The 15,000-nt window shown below is 41.8% G+C and overlaps 2 protein-coding genes across 2 annotated transcripts in view; both read left to right on the top strand.

The window, feature by feature from the left end:
* Nucleotides 1-10,151, top strand: part of LOC137976998 (C-reactive protein-like) — a 17,547-nt gene extending 7,396 nt beyond the window's left edge. Inside the window, exons 5-6 of the mRNA XM_068824305.1 lie at nucleotides 5,456-5,580; nucleotides 8,765-10,151. Of these exons, the coding sequence (XP_068680406.1) occupies nucleotides 5,456-5,580; nucleotides 8,765-9,018 (379 nt within the window). The 3' untranslated portion in view covers nucleotides 9,019-10,151. The remainder of the gene's footprint in view (nucleotides 1-5,455; nucleotides 5,581-8,764) is intronic.
* A 2,140-nt stretch (nucleotides 10,152-12,291) lies between these two features.
* The window catches only part of LOC137976990 (sushi, von Willebrand factor type A, EGF and pentraxin domain-containing protein 1-like), a 17,103-nt gene continuing 14,394 nt past the window's right edge, over nucleotides 12,292-15,000 (top strand). Inside the window, exons 1-2 of the mRNA XM_068824299.1 lie at nucleotides 12,292-12,424; nucleotides 13,879-14,141. Coding sequence (XP_068680400.1) covers nucleotides 12,340-12,424; nucleotides 13,879-14,141 — 348 coding nt within the window. The 5' untranslated portion in view covers nucleotides 12,292-12,339. The remainder of the gene's footprint in view (nucleotides 12,425-13,878; nucleotides 14,142-15,000) is intronic.

The following is a 15,000-nucleotide window of genomic DNA, read 5'->3' as shown; positions in this document are numbered from 1 at the left end:
TCAAACACCAATTATTGCTGAAAAAGATTCGGTCATTTTTGGGGCGCAAAAAGTTACCATGGCAACAGGAAAGCCCCGCAAAAACACCCCATATTTTTGATGGATTATAATATATATATATATATATACATTATAATCCATCAAATATTTTCGCTAGCGCGCGATTGGTCTAAACGCGTCACGTGGGCGAATATTCCCCAGCTAAAACTGGGGAATATCCGGGGATATTTCCCAATGATATTCCCCAATGTTTAAAACCGACTTCAAGGATTCAAGTCTCGCATTAAAATTAATGTTAGGATGGCAGAACGGTTTGCTTTCGTAACAGAAGAAGAGATAAACCGGCTGGTCGATAGAGCGGTACCAGAAAACACCAAAAAATCCACTTCATACTTTCTGCAAAGTTTAAAAAAATTCCGTGAAGCGGATTCAGAGCCACTTTAAATAATTGAAAATTTAAGGTAGTTTTGAATCCGCTCAACAGAATTTTTTTTAACTTTGTAGAGAGTTTTATCCTGGCCTGCTGATCACTTTTGTGCAATAAAACATTGGGGTCACCGAGTTCCTTTAACAGATATGAGCAACTAAAGCCAAAATATAGGGTCTTTTTGCAAGGATTTCCTGTTGCCATGGGAACTTGTTACGTCACAAAAATGACTGAATCTTGTTCAGCAATAATTGGTGTTTTACGTGGTACCATAACATTGCTGTTACGTGATAAATTGTTGAAGTGTCAATCCTTTTAAATAACAATGTCTCTTGAAAGTTGACATCGACTTATTTCAAGGGGCTTCGTGGCTTACTTGCTTTAGTAATGGTGTGTTCACAACTGGCCCACCAAACTGGCTCAGGTACATAACCAAAATGATTTCAATCTAACCTCACTTCAGTCAAATTTCTTCCCGCTACAACAAAAAACTATGCAAACATGCACTTGTCGAAGAAGCCTAGAAACCCTGGAAAATTGAATATTCCTATCCTGAAAAGTGTTTTCCTTCTGTATTTTGAAATTATCTTGAAAGTTCTCCTCCCCTGACTCTCTGAGGAAAGCAAGAATTTTTTTGTGCCCTGCGGCTCTCTCGTTTAGCGCTTTCGTCAGCCATCTAAGTCTAAATTGTTTAAAACCTTGTTGGCCTGCACAGCAGAAAAAGACACAAATTTTTAAAAGGCCTGGTAAATTAAATCACTTCAAAACTAAATTGACGTTTCACTGTGAATAGACCAAATCGGCGGGCTAAATCAATGTCAGTGAACCCATTCAAATCCTTTTGGAATAAAAAGCTTTGTTCCAGGTGTTTCCATTGTGACATATACTTCCGGTAAAATGACCAGCTCCCAACGTCAGTGGCTTCATAGCTCAGTTGGTTAGAGCGTCGCACCGGTATCGTGAGATCACAGGTTCATACCCCGTTGAAGTCCTGAATTTTTCAGGCTTCTTTACGCAATTGCAAAAATTGCGTTCATAACTGCGAGGATCATAGCTTCACGTGATTTATTGGCGGTTAGTTGTAGCTTCAAGCGGTCATATTTGTACGTGCTGTGTTCCTTTAGTCAATAATCATGATATGGTGGCCGCGGTAAACGACGTGCAGGCAACCGATACTGGTCGGAAGGATGAAGAAATCCAAGCTGCCTCTCTGCTCCATTGTATCGGGAAGGATGGTCTTGAGGCGTTTAACACCTTTGAATTTGAGCGGGAAGAGGAGAAGAAAAAGATTGATGCGGTGTGACGGAATTTGATGATTGCTATGGTCCTCGGAAAAATACTTTGTTCGAACGGTTTAAGTTCTTGGAATGGGAGTCAACAGGAATGAGAAACTGTACATCAATTTGTCACGGAGCACAAGAGAATGATCAAGAACTAGGAGTACACTGAATCTACTGATACAATGGCCCGGGATCATCGAGTGTTCGGAATTCGAGATGCAAAAGTTCAAAGCCAATTTCTATGCAACGATGTGGACAAATTAACTCTAGAGAAGGCTTTATCTCATTGCCGTTCGGCAGAAGTTACCGAGAGTCAGCTCAAGGCAATCAGGGGTCAGTCAACCGAAAAGCACGTTTTAGCAGTTCCTAAAAGTTCTAAACAACCTGATGGGACTCACTTTCATTGCCCCAAGTGTGGTGGCAGGCATGGTCTTAAACAGTGCCATGCGTTCGGGAAAACGTGTTTTGTTTGCGGTGGAAGGAATCATTTTGCAAAAATTTGCAGTCAGCGCACTAGGAAAGTACACAGTTGCAACATCGGTGGTTGGAAAATTGTCTACAAGATGCAAGAAACGATGAAGGAGTGGATACTGAGCCTCTTCTTGGAGACTTGGAGATTAACATAGTGGATGGAAAGGCCTGGCAAAGCAAAAAGGAAGTCGGTGGAAAACTTGTCGGATTCAACTTAGACACTGGTGCTGAAGCTAATATTATACCTCGTCAAATTGATGACTACCTTTCAATACGTGGAAAGCTAAAGGAGACCGATAAGTCTTGTCGTCGTATGGCAACCATAGGGTTGTCCCAGTTGGCAAAGTCAGTCGCAGTTGCACAGTGAAAGAAAAAACTCTAAGTCTGGATGTTTATGTCGTTGATTTGGAATCTGGCCCTATCCTTGGATTGGAAGCATGTACAAGGTTCATCCTGGTAAAGAAGATTGACAGCTTGACTGCAAGCTGGTCTTCAAGAGAGGCGATTCTACGTGATTATAAAGATGACTTTGAAGGCCTATCACATTGAGAGACAACAAGATGCCACTCCAGTTATGCACCCACTTCGCAAAGTACCTTTTAGCCTGCATGGCAAATTGAAGGAAACCCTAGATCGATTGGAGAAAAGTGGTGTCATTTCTAAAGTGGATAAACCCACAGACTGGGTGAATTGCCTTGTGATCGCTGAAAAAAAGGGAGGGAAGCCTTCACCTATGTTTGGACCCCTGTGACTTGAACAAAGTTATTAAACGTGAGCACTACAAAATCCCAACTGCAGATGAAGTTGCGTTGAAGCTCACCGGTTAAAAAGTGTTTTCAATTTTTGATGAGAGATGGCTTTTGGCAAATCCCATTGGATCAAGAAAGCTCATTTCTTTGTACTTTTAATTCCCCTTTGGGGCGTTACCCCTTCTTAAGGTGCCCATTTGGAATTAGCTCGGCCTCAGAGGTCTTCCAGAAACGTAATGATCAATTATTTAGAGACATTGAGGGTGTACGTGTGGTTTTTGATGATCTTATTATTTGTGGAAGGTGCATGATGGGATTCTGAAGCAAGCTTTGGACCGTGCTCGTGCGAACAATACTAGATTTAATCCCAACAAGTTCCAGTTCTGGGTGTCTGAAGTAAAGTATGTTGGTCAAGTGCTGTCATCAGAAGGGTTAAAACCTGACCCTGACAAAGTTAAGGCCATTGTAAAGTATCCACAGCCTCAGACAAAAGAGAATCTTCGTCGTTTTCATGAGCTAGTCAACTTCCTCGGAGAGTTTGTTTCCAACCTGTAGGCAGTATCGGAGCCCCTTCGCATCCTACTGAAGAATGATACTGAAGGGCACTGGTTACCTGCACAGGAGAAAGCCTTTAAAGACATTAAAGCCCTATTGATCTGTGCACCTGTTCTAAAGCTTTTCGATGTAGGCAAAGACATTATTGAGACTGATGCTTCCAAAGATGGGTTGGGTGCCTATTTACTTCAAGAGGGTCACCCAGCGGCTTTCGGGTCACGTTCGTTAACAGCTTCTGAGCAGAACTATGCTCAGATCGAGGTAAGAGCTGATGGCAATAATTTTTTGCCAGCGATAAGTTTCATCAGTACGTCTATAGCCAGCCAGTGAAGATCGTGACATGTCACAAACCACTAGAATCGCTCACAAAGAAAAACCTTAATCAAGTGTGCCGCGGGCTTCAGCGAATGCTTCTCAGACTTCTCAGAGATATTCCTTCGACATTTCATACCGTCCTGGCCCCAAAATTCCAGTACCAGATGCCGTATCCAGAGCGTATCTGTCACACGAGTCAATCTATGAAGACCTCCAGTCTGATGCACAGTCTTGTTAACAACTTGGACCTTAGTGTGGCCTCTAAATCCCTGATGGAAGGAGCAACCACTACTGATAATTGTCTCATCGTGTTACAGCAACAAACGCAGTCCGGGCGGCCATCAGGGAGGAGAAGAGTTCCTGAGGCGGTTCGTCCCTAGAGGCAGAGGGTCTCATAGTCCTGGGATACAATCAACCACTGCAGCAAGTGTGCAGAGTCACGAAGAAACAATCAAAAGGAGCCTCTTTTCCCATGAAAGGAAAGGAAAGGAACTTTATTTAAGTGTCTAGTCGTTCTCGCGCTGGAGCGCTAATTGGGGACACTGTAAACTGAAATTAACAATGAAAGTAAATCAAGTCAGGTTCCTGGAAGACCCTGTCAAAAGCTAGGAGCTGATATTCTCGAATTTAGAGGATAGAATTATCGGTGTGTCGTGGATTACTACTCCAAATTTCCTCAAGTCAGCCTACTTTCGTCTACGACGTCTTCCTCTGTCGTGGTTAATTTAAATTCCATCTTTGCCAGACATGGGGTCCCAGATGAATTGTTGGTGGATAATATGCCGTTTGCAAGCCGCGAGCTGCAAGATTTTGCTTCATCGTGGAGGTACCAGCTGATAACCTTAATTCCTGGTTACCCGCAGTCCAATGGTATGAGTGAGAGAACAATTGGTACAATCAAGCAACCATTGAGGAAAGCGGAAGATCCCTATGTTGCTTTGATGGAGTATCGCAATACCCCCGTTACTGGAATTGGTCTCTCTCTCCCTCGCAGATGCCAAACGGTCGGCCTGTGAAGTGCAAATTGCCAACCACGGCGGAACTGCTCCGACCAAAGAATGCATGTGAAAAGCTAGTGGCTGCTCAGCAACGGCAAATATCTTATTTTGATCGCCATGCGTAGCGGTTAAAGGGTCTAGAGCCAGAGGGAAATGTCAGAGTGCGAGAGAATAGATCCTGAGTTCCTGCGGTTGTCACTGATATATGGCCGACTCCTCGATACTGAGTCAGGGACGTCCTTGCGAAGGAAAAGGAAACACTTTCTCAAACAACCCGAGTCTACTTCGTTAATGGAGAGTGATGAGGGCAACAGAAGTTGAGGTCGCATTTATTGCTTTATCCGTTTCTGTTACTGGCTTAGGTACTCATTACCCTATGTAATCACCAGTTAGCCTCGGTGGGAAGGTGTGACATATACTTCCGGTCAAATGACTTGTTGGCGATTCGTTGTAGTTGGGAGCGGCCATACTTGTATGTGCTGTGTTCTGCTAGTCATTAAACGTGATGTCCATATCGTTTGAATGTGAATGCTACATTATAATGCAAATACAATACACGAAGAATCTTAACCCAGGGAGATTTGAATTGGGCACAACATTGAGTTGGCCGATTTGGTCTTTGGGGTACATGATGTATATCTTCAGATTCTGTCATTCCAGGCGAACTGGTGTATCTGCAATCGATGGGTTGTGGCATCACATCTGTGTAACGTGGGATAACAGCGACGGTTATTGGAGACTCTATAAAGATGGCAAGAAGGAAAAGGATGGGAAGTTTAAAAAAGGTAAACATTTTAGTAAGTTCAAAAATTCCTAAATATTCGGGTAACGAATTGGTTTTAATACAACATGTATTCACTCGGTTTATCTTGCATAGAAGATTTCCATTTGTTTCTCAAAGGCATTAATAATTCACAAGGCTTTTAGCCAATCGGAGTGCCCCATTTTGGTCAGGTGCATGTATCTTGATACCCAATGAAACTACAGATCAAGAAACGCCCGAGTTAGTTAAAAAAATAGTCAAAACACTGATCAAGACACTTGAATTTTAATAAACCCCTATGCTAATAAACCTTCGGGGGAAAAAACAAATAAAGAAACCACCCGAACACAATACATTTAACATTTTCCAAATATTTAACATAGAACTTTCGCAGTACCCTTTATCATTAGCGTCCAGGCCCCGGTTGCTCGAAGCATGGTTAGCGCTAACCAGCGTTAAATACCATGGAAGCCTATGGGTTTTGATACCTCTTAACCAACGGTTAGCGCTAACCATGCTTCGAGCAACCGGCCCCAGATGATTAAAACGAATTTGGACACGCATTAGTTCAGCGAAAGAGCATCCGTTTTAGCAATGTCTGCATGCAAGGCTTGAACCTTCTGTAGTTCGTAGTCTTTGAAAACTCCACCGCAATCTAAAACCGGCGCTTGTACCTCTCTTAACCTCAGCCATTGGGCAAAAATGTATCTTTAGTTGAAACTTGAATGGCCTTGTTACGTTAACCGAATCACTTTCTTGGAGACGATCTTGGCAGGCGAAAACGACGTGATTCTGATTTGCTCGCCATCACGACCTATTATGTAAATTTATTCAAACGTTCTACCTTTTAAACTCACCCAACTATTGAATATTATTTCCTTCATAAATACCTATCACTTGTCTGATAAAACAAAAGATCATCACATTACACTCCACGTGCTCATACAAGGTTGAGAAGTCATGTCAAAAACTCGTGCTTCCTGCTTCATCAGGGGTTCCAAACACCTCGAGACATTAAGAGCACTCATCTGTTTCTCGGTTTGGAACCCCTGATGAAACACTCGCACTCGTTTTTGACATATTACTTCTCAAATCATCATAGCGCCAGCTTTCTGGCCAGTAACGTTTCGAGTTGAATCAACGAAAATTAACGACGTCGCCCTTACGCCACTACAGATGTTTAGTGTAATACAGTGTGGTGCGCTCGTGGGAAAGAGGATAGGCTGGTTACTTCGCCACGGGCGAAAGGGCAACTGAAAAAATTAAAATCCTAGGGAGGATTTGAACTTACGACCTCAGTAACAGCAGTGGGATGCTCTTCCCATTGTTCTACTAGAACGCCTGGGAAACTAGGCCCGGTTATCTTGGTTATGAAAGGACAATGTTTCCCGCTGGTCTGCGGGCTCTACAATATCATGTGCCACTAATTTTCACATGCAACCATAGATGCAGGTTATAGAGTCAGTGCGGCCCAGTAGTTAGCGCTTGCCTTGAGATTTGGGGATCCCGGGTTCAAGCACGTTCTGAGCCCTGGTTGAACTTGTTCCTGGTCGTCTCGGGTTCAACTTCTCAGCTGCACTTGTAAATAGTCAACTAGCTTGCCTCCGGCCAGTTGGGATTTTTAACAGTTGTTGTTGAATGTTCTGTTCTGTCATGATTGTGTTTCATTGCCCCGAAAAGCCCCTATGTTTCAAGGCCAGTGTAATCATAGTTAATATAGAGAGATGGTTAAGAAACTCGACATGTTTCTTTGTTATATGTTTTTGTTCGCTGTTTTGGCCCTACCCATGCACAAACCGCACCCTTTTTCTAAAAGACAGCCAATCAAAAGTTTCGATTAATTTATTCAGAACCCAGTTGTGAATCGAGGGCAAAAGATTGTGCTTGATCACGGTCAAGTTAACATGAAGCGCGATGTTACTGTTCTACGGAGCCCATTAAGTGCCACTAAATTACGCTATTAATTTTCAATGTCCTCCGAAGTTCTGCCCGCGTTCTGACTTTTTCCCTCAACCTTTTTCCTGCGTCCACACGTTTTTCCCGACTTTTTTCCCCATTTTTTTCCTGACCTTTTTCCAGACTTTTTTCTCGACTTTTTTCGGAAGGCTGCCGACCCCAACTACCTGGGTGTCTTGAAAACAAAGACCCTTAAGACCCTAAGACTCAAAAACGAAGAAAGTAACCCAAAACCCTCACTTGGCTAACCCTAGGCTTAAAACCCAACTTCAGGCCTAGTTAGACCTAAGGTTAGCCAAATTGAGGCGTTAATTTCTTCGTTTTCGAATCTTGGGCTCTTAGAGCTCTCTCTTTTCAAGACACCCAAGGTAGGTAGGGGTCAGCGGCATTCCGAAATAAGTCGGGGAAAAAAGTCAAAACGCAGGCAAAACTTCGGAGATTTGAAATTAAAAGCGCAATTTAATGTCACTTAATGGGTTCCGTACTGTTCTCGCTTTTAAAGTTTTCGAGGTTTCATAACCAGTTCGTCTATATGAACTATGGTGTAATGTAGAACATGTGGAGTTCGTATACCAACGGCCACATTGTCCATTAAAAATCTAGATAAACGAGCTAGCTCCCTAGGGAATTTTGTAGCTCCGTGGGTAAGGAGAACATCCAACCGGGGTTACCAAGATTGTTTTCCAGTTTTCCAGTTGTCATTTTGCCCGTAACCAAGGAGCCAGCTTATTAAAGGGAACTTCCACTTTAACAAAAAAATAACTTTAAATAATAGGGAAAATAATCTTTACAGTCAAATCAGTTAAAGTTTTTTCAAAGTAAGCGTTTGCATCCGAAATAAATTTTTAGGATGGCCTACTTTTGTTTTCAAATTTCGCGGGCGCCGCCATCTTGAATAATTGTAGCGTGTTACAGTTGCCCTGTTGTTATTAGACAAAAGTTCTTTGTGTCAGGACGATAGGGCAATCGTAACACGTCACAATTATTCAAGATAACCGCGCCCACGGAATTTGAAAGTGAAGACAAGTGATTTTAAAATCAGTTTTCCTTTTATAAAACAAATTTCGAAGAAATTTGTTTGGAAACATTATGCCTGAACATGTCATATGACGGTATTACAAAATTACGTCAACTTAGTGTGATGCACATCACACCTTCTAACATCATTGAACTAACAAGTGTCTAATGACAATATTTGAAAGTACAGTCCAAGTTTATTTCTCTGAGAAGCCTTTCTCCGTTTTTTACAGGGCATGTGATTCGCACTGGCGGAGCTCTGGTACTGGGTCAGGAGCAAGACAGCTTTGAGGGATCCTTTGACGCCAAACAGTGCTTCATCGGTGAAATGACAGGTGTCAATATCTGGGATCACGTTAAAGACGAGAAAGAGATACAGTGGATGTCTAAGTCGTGTTCTATAGGGCTCGGCAATGTGTTCCGTTGGGCCCACTTTAAGTCTCATTTGCGAGGCTCGTTAAAAGTAACTCCGCTACCCACTTGTTAACCAGTTTGAAGGTTTCCACTTTACGTAAATAAGAAATGACATGAAAGACAACCGCGAATGAAAGGGTAAACGTAGTTCAGTTCACTGCGCTGACGTTTTATGGCCAACGATGTATTTTTTGTCTTATTACCTACCCAATTCTTATTTTGTTATTACGAGCCGTTTCCCATCTTGGGAATACACAACCACCCTTTTGACGAAGTTCAACCTGTCAGAGGCAATTTTGAATTTTCCTCTTAGATTCTTTTTACAACTGACCAGGAGTGAAAGCCTGGGTTAAGCCTTAGGACAAATTTATTCATTCCTATACATTTAATTACGGACAATAAACCCATCGGGCACATAAATACGAAATGACCCTCACACCTCTTTCGCCGAAAAAAAGGAAGAAAGTGCTCATTTTGATATCAGACCTCAGGCCTTAGCGCCAGGTCAGTCGAGTAAGGCGTGGCGCAAGGCGAAATTTCAAAATTTTATTATGAAAAAATAAATTTACAGTACAGCGGTTATCAGTCACACCCGCCCCTCAACGGATTGTTGACGTCAATGGACGTCAATCAAATGCTTCCATGGCAATATAGTCCTGTTCACTTGGCGGCAGTCGAATTCGTCATGGAAACTTAACATTTGATTGACGTCCACCCAAATTCAGTTTCGAAAAATGAAAAAAAGTCGTTGAGGGGCGCGTGGAACTGGAAAAAATAGGGAGCTTAAGTACGCGCGTTTTTGAGACGCGGACGGCAACCGGAAGAGAACATTTCGCGTGCCAGGCCAGTGGTGTTTCCCACATTTTTATAGTAAAGTTAAAGTCTGTTACAAGCCTAGAAGGCCCATCAGGCCCGCGCTTATCTCCGGTCTCTGTAGTCGAAGCCACTAGGACCATTTCTACTTCATCCTGGATGGGATGCCAGTCCATCGCGGGGTTACTCCCAGCATTAAATTCGCCGGTAATGATTTATACACCTGGATGGAGAGAGGCACCGTGGGAGTAAAGTGTCTTGCCCAAGAACGCAACACAATCTCCCCGGCCAGGACCCGAACCCGGACCACTCGATCCGGAGTCGATTGCACTAACCCTGAGGCCACCGTGCCTCACATTTTTATAGTAATCATCTCTTAAAAAGAGAGAACAGGTCACTTGGAATTGCCGTCCCCGTCTGAATACTCTTATTGGTCATATGGACACTTTATGCTCACACTGATACCTCGTACGCCAACTTTTCATCTTTAAAATTTGTATTTCAGTGAGGACTTCAACATAAATTTAAAATATAATTCCCAGTGTCTTCCTGATGAATTTGTTTTTGGAATTCGAAATACTGAACTACTGTTCTTGCTTCCCAGCTCGAACCCCACCACATTGGTCTTCAAATACTGGATTCAATGCGTTTATCAACCGGATCTGGAGAACCCTTTGAGTACAGTTTCTTTACTGAATCATTTCACTGTGTTTTACCGCCGTGTTGTTGAAAGTACGTAGGTCCAACTATTTACACAGTGTGTTTCCATTGACGTGATCTGAAGCAATGAGCTAACCGACGCATATTAAGCACCAACTTATGCATTGCAAAAAATGTTGTGTGGAGAGAGAGATGTTTACTAAATCTTCATTCCGATTAACAGGTCACGAGGAGCATATCGAAAGTGGTCTTGGTTTTGTTGGCGCTAAGTTGCACACACACACAGAGCGGGTGGGCTCCAGGGGCGTAGCCAGGGAGGTCCTGGGGTGCCCGTGCCCCCCCCCCCCCCCCCCCCCCCTCCACTTTGTGGCACTCAACAACATAATAAAACATAATAAAAACCATATCTGTAAGACTGGAACAGAGTAATTTATATCACCTGCAACTTAGGGGGTATTTACATGTCGCGTCACGCAAAGCTTAAGAATTCAAGGGTTGTCTGTGACAAAACCAAGAACCCATTGTGTGTGCCATATATCTGTCGTTAAGTAGTACGTCTTTCCATTAGTACTTGATATTTATCGCTGCGAAACTCAATTTAAAAACTTCACAGACTGGAGTTAAGATGAATCAAGGCGGTTAATTCTTCTGTCGGTGTAGCGGATCTCAAAGAGTAAGAATCGAGATTTGAACCGCTCCACTAGACTGCTAAACAGATATGCTTTAGCGTGCGATATAATTATAATGAGTAAATTTATTTTAGTTAATTAATCAGTAATTCCCAGAGCTTCCCGCTTTTAAACATTCCCCGTTCCCGCTTTTAAAGAATCCTCACTTTAAAGATTCCTGCTTTTAAAGATTCTCCGTTCCCCATTCCCCATTCCCATTGTCCGCTTTTCCGTTCCCTCCTCTTAAAGATAGCCCTGAAGGTTGTCCTAATTTCCGAAAAGATTTTCCGGAAAATTGCCTTTCCATTTGACCTCAAACCGAAATTTCCGGATTTTTTAGCTAAATGGTAAGCACGCTAGAAATATCGTGTTTCGAGTAAGAAACTAGTCACGCGTAAGAAAACTAAACCGCAGCCACAAACGGTAATTAGTTTGTGGTTTCATGTCGCTTTTGATTGGTTGCTGCACGATGGGAATTGTCAAAATCAAACGCTCTATTCCCTAAGGACTTGAATTGGGAACAACATTAAAGGTGCACTGTCATGAGCTGCGCATGCTCGAGTTTGTTTGCTCTCGAGCCCACGGAAAATTCTAGCCGCCATCATGGATTCACGCGTGTGTCACGTATATTCGCCGGAGTATCTCCTTTGGCCACCGTGGCCCTTCCCAGTGGACACCATTTTGAATTTGTCGATTCAACTTGAAAAAAGTTAACCTAATACTTTTCAAGTTTTCACAAGACGCTAGCGCATGCACTTCTCGTGACAGTTTCCCTTTAACATCACTGTAGAAAACCGGTTTGGCAAGATATCTTATTCTGAATTTCCATGGAAGATTCTAAACGTTCGTATTTTTCGCCTCTCCGTTTTAGCCGCTCGTCCCTCGTGAAAGAAAAATAGAACCTCTGGCACCCAGGATAGCTCAGAGGTGTTTGATCACTGTGAACTGTATACACCAATGGTGATCAATTTTGTACTATATGCAGAAGCATAATTATTTCCATATACATTATATTGCTTTCTGGGGTCCACCTTTAGGTTTGGCTAAATCTATATATTAAGCAATTATTTTATGTAAATACCTCGTAATTGTTGCGATACCGCAGATGGACCAACAAATGTTGATTGGTTTAGATTGGGCGAGCAATACCACGACCCTTATAATTTATTGATGCATTAAAGCAAAGACTTGCTCTTTATTCAGAAGATCGAGCTTTCTCCAACTCTGCGTATGTTATTAAAAACCTGAATTAAATGTTTTCCACAAACGGTTTCAGCTTTTTGTTCGTTGTGTTCTCGCAACTTATACGTCTTGGAAGCTTCTGCGATTCTCATCAAGGTAAGATGACTTTGGTGGTATTAGAATCAGTATTATATTCCAGCCGCACTTGACAAACCAAACGGGGACAATATAGCATTCTTTTTAACAAAGTTTGTTGACTTTTATTCCCTTGTTTTCTCGTTTTATGGCACTATTTAAGGTTTACGATTTTCTTTATAATTTTACCTGTAGAAAATTGCGGTCTAGTCCATCACCGAAAGGCTTTTTCTTTAGTTTTGACAAACATGCAGGTTGCCGTCTCCCGTGTTCTCGGTTGACCGTTCAGTAGAAGTAGTGTACTAGGAGTGACGGGTTGTTGTCCTTCAAGAAAAAAAGCCCCGAGACTACATTACCGGCTGCAGATTAAAAACTTGCTGGTTTGTTGTTTTTTTTTAATTTGACGTGGTTCACTTCCCTAATGGCCGACTTTGTTCAAACTGCAAAACTTCCAAGCAAGATTAATGTTAATTAACGTACCTGCGTTTTTAAACGGAATCAAAGGATTTTCAGCGTTAAAAAGACGAAAAATCCGAAAAAGGATTATTTTTCATGACAACGCAAACAAACCAACCCACAGTTGCGTGCAAATTTTAAAAACAAGAAAAAATATCGGTTTGGAGAAATTCGTAAATGAAAATGCTACCAGAAAAAAAAAACCTTCAATAAAAAGAAATGACGAAAAACATGCTGTTTTCGCTGTAGGAAACGTGCTAACAATATTATTGCTGTCAAGAAACTTTTAGTGTAATTTCTGGTGTGAAATTTGAAGGAAACCTAACTATTTTCGACCTACCGTATTCATGTCTTCGATCGTACGGTAAAAGTGGCGCGAGAAAAATATTTGGGCTGAACTGTCACGTACGGTAGCTGTTGCGTATCATTTTTGCATGGAAAACCGCTTGTCAAAGACATTTTTTTCAAATCCTTTCCCAAAAAAACGCTAAAATGATGAATCTCAAAAATCCGGATTTAGATTTCATCCGAAGTATCCTCCTCGAGTGTGGATACTTAAGATTCATGATCCGTTTTTGGATTTTTCCAAAAAAACGCAAAACCCGTTTTTGGATTCAAGAATCCGTTTTCGGATTTTCCCAAAAAAACGCACCCTAGGAAAGTAATTAATAACATGATTCCCACAGAAAGTACGGTGGCTTCAAAGGGACATACGTTTTCTCTAATCTTTCTTTTTTTTTCTACTTGCGACTTACTTGCTACTTAGCTGCTACTTGCTACTTTCTTGCCATTTAGCTGCTACTTTCTTGCGACTTACCTGCAACTTGTTACTTTTTGACGACTTAGGATTAGGGCTAACCAAGCTAAGTAGCAAGTAAGTTGCAGCTAAGTAGCAAGTAAGTTGCAGCTAAGTAGCAAGTAAGTCGCAAGTAAAAAGAAAGAGTGGAGAAAATGTATGTCCCTTTGACGCCAACGTTAGAAAGCCTGTGTGTGCCGTTTACTTTTTCATTTCCTTTCAGACCAATGTCGTGAATTACTATTTGATTGTGATGAAGCATTCAGTGGACAACGTCTGATAAATCACCTTATACGAGTCACTGATGTCAAAAGCGAAGCCTTTTGCCAGATGCTTTGCTACTTAGAGTCGGATTGTGTCAGTTATAATTTCCAAATGGGGGCAGGTGAACCTGAAAGCCACCAATGTGAATTGAACAATTCAACTTATGAAGATCACACGGATAACCTGAAATTGAACCCAGCGTACAAATACTGCGGGGCTGAGGTAAAAACTACTTGTTCGGTACAGCTTCACCTTTTAATCGTTTTAACGTACTTTTTCCACTTATGTCCAGGTTTGCACGCAGCTAAAAAGATTGCAATTTTTGGTAAAAATCGTAAAAGGTGAAAAGAAGACAAGTCGCCAACTAGGACTCGCGATGTTCGTGATTTTGCGAAAATTTTGCGAATTCGCCGTAAAAACGCCAAATTCTTAAAAGCTGAAAAGATGAATAATACAAGTTCCCGACAAGAATCACGATTTTGACAATTTTTGCACATTGCAAAAATCGCTATCATGTCGCATTTAACTACATAATGCATAGCTGATGCATGTACTTCTGTACTGGACTCGTTCAAAAGCAACAAACTACAAACTATACGGATGTTAATTCACGGTATCAAATCTTCATAAAAGAAGTTCCAAGTACTACGCACTTTTCACAGTATATCAAAAATTGAGAAATTCCTCCCATTGGAGATAAGATAAGATAAGGCCCTAACAAGTCATCATAGAACTGTAAAAGATAAGCTTGTTAAAGGTCCCACAAGAATCCACATTTTCGTAATGTTCAGTTGGCGCATACTAATTGAATCGAGTCAAAATAGAGCTGTCAAGGATGAGTTTGCAGCGAGTTCCTGTCACTTATGTCTACGCGAGACTAACTGGGTTTGACAAATGCATAAACCAGTGATATGTACATATCAACTAGGCTCGATTTCCGCCGCTCACTCGAGTTCTGGTATACTCCCCGAGAAGAGACGGCTGGACGCATGAGCGATAGACTGTGTCCGGCTATGACGTAAATTCAAATATAATTTATGCAAAGTTAATAGTTTCAAAAGAGTAACACAGAAATGGGTTT

This window comes from Montipora foliosa, chromosome 1, assembly GCF_036669935.1.
Source record: "Montipora foliosa isolate CH-2021 chromosome 1, ASM3666993v2, whole genome shotgun sequence".
In the NCBI taxonomy this organism is placed as follows: Eukaryota; Metazoa; Cnidaria; class Anthozoa; order Scleractinia; family Acroporidae; genus Montipora; species Montipora foliosa.
This window is presented reverse-complemented; position numbering and strand designations above follow the sequence as displayed.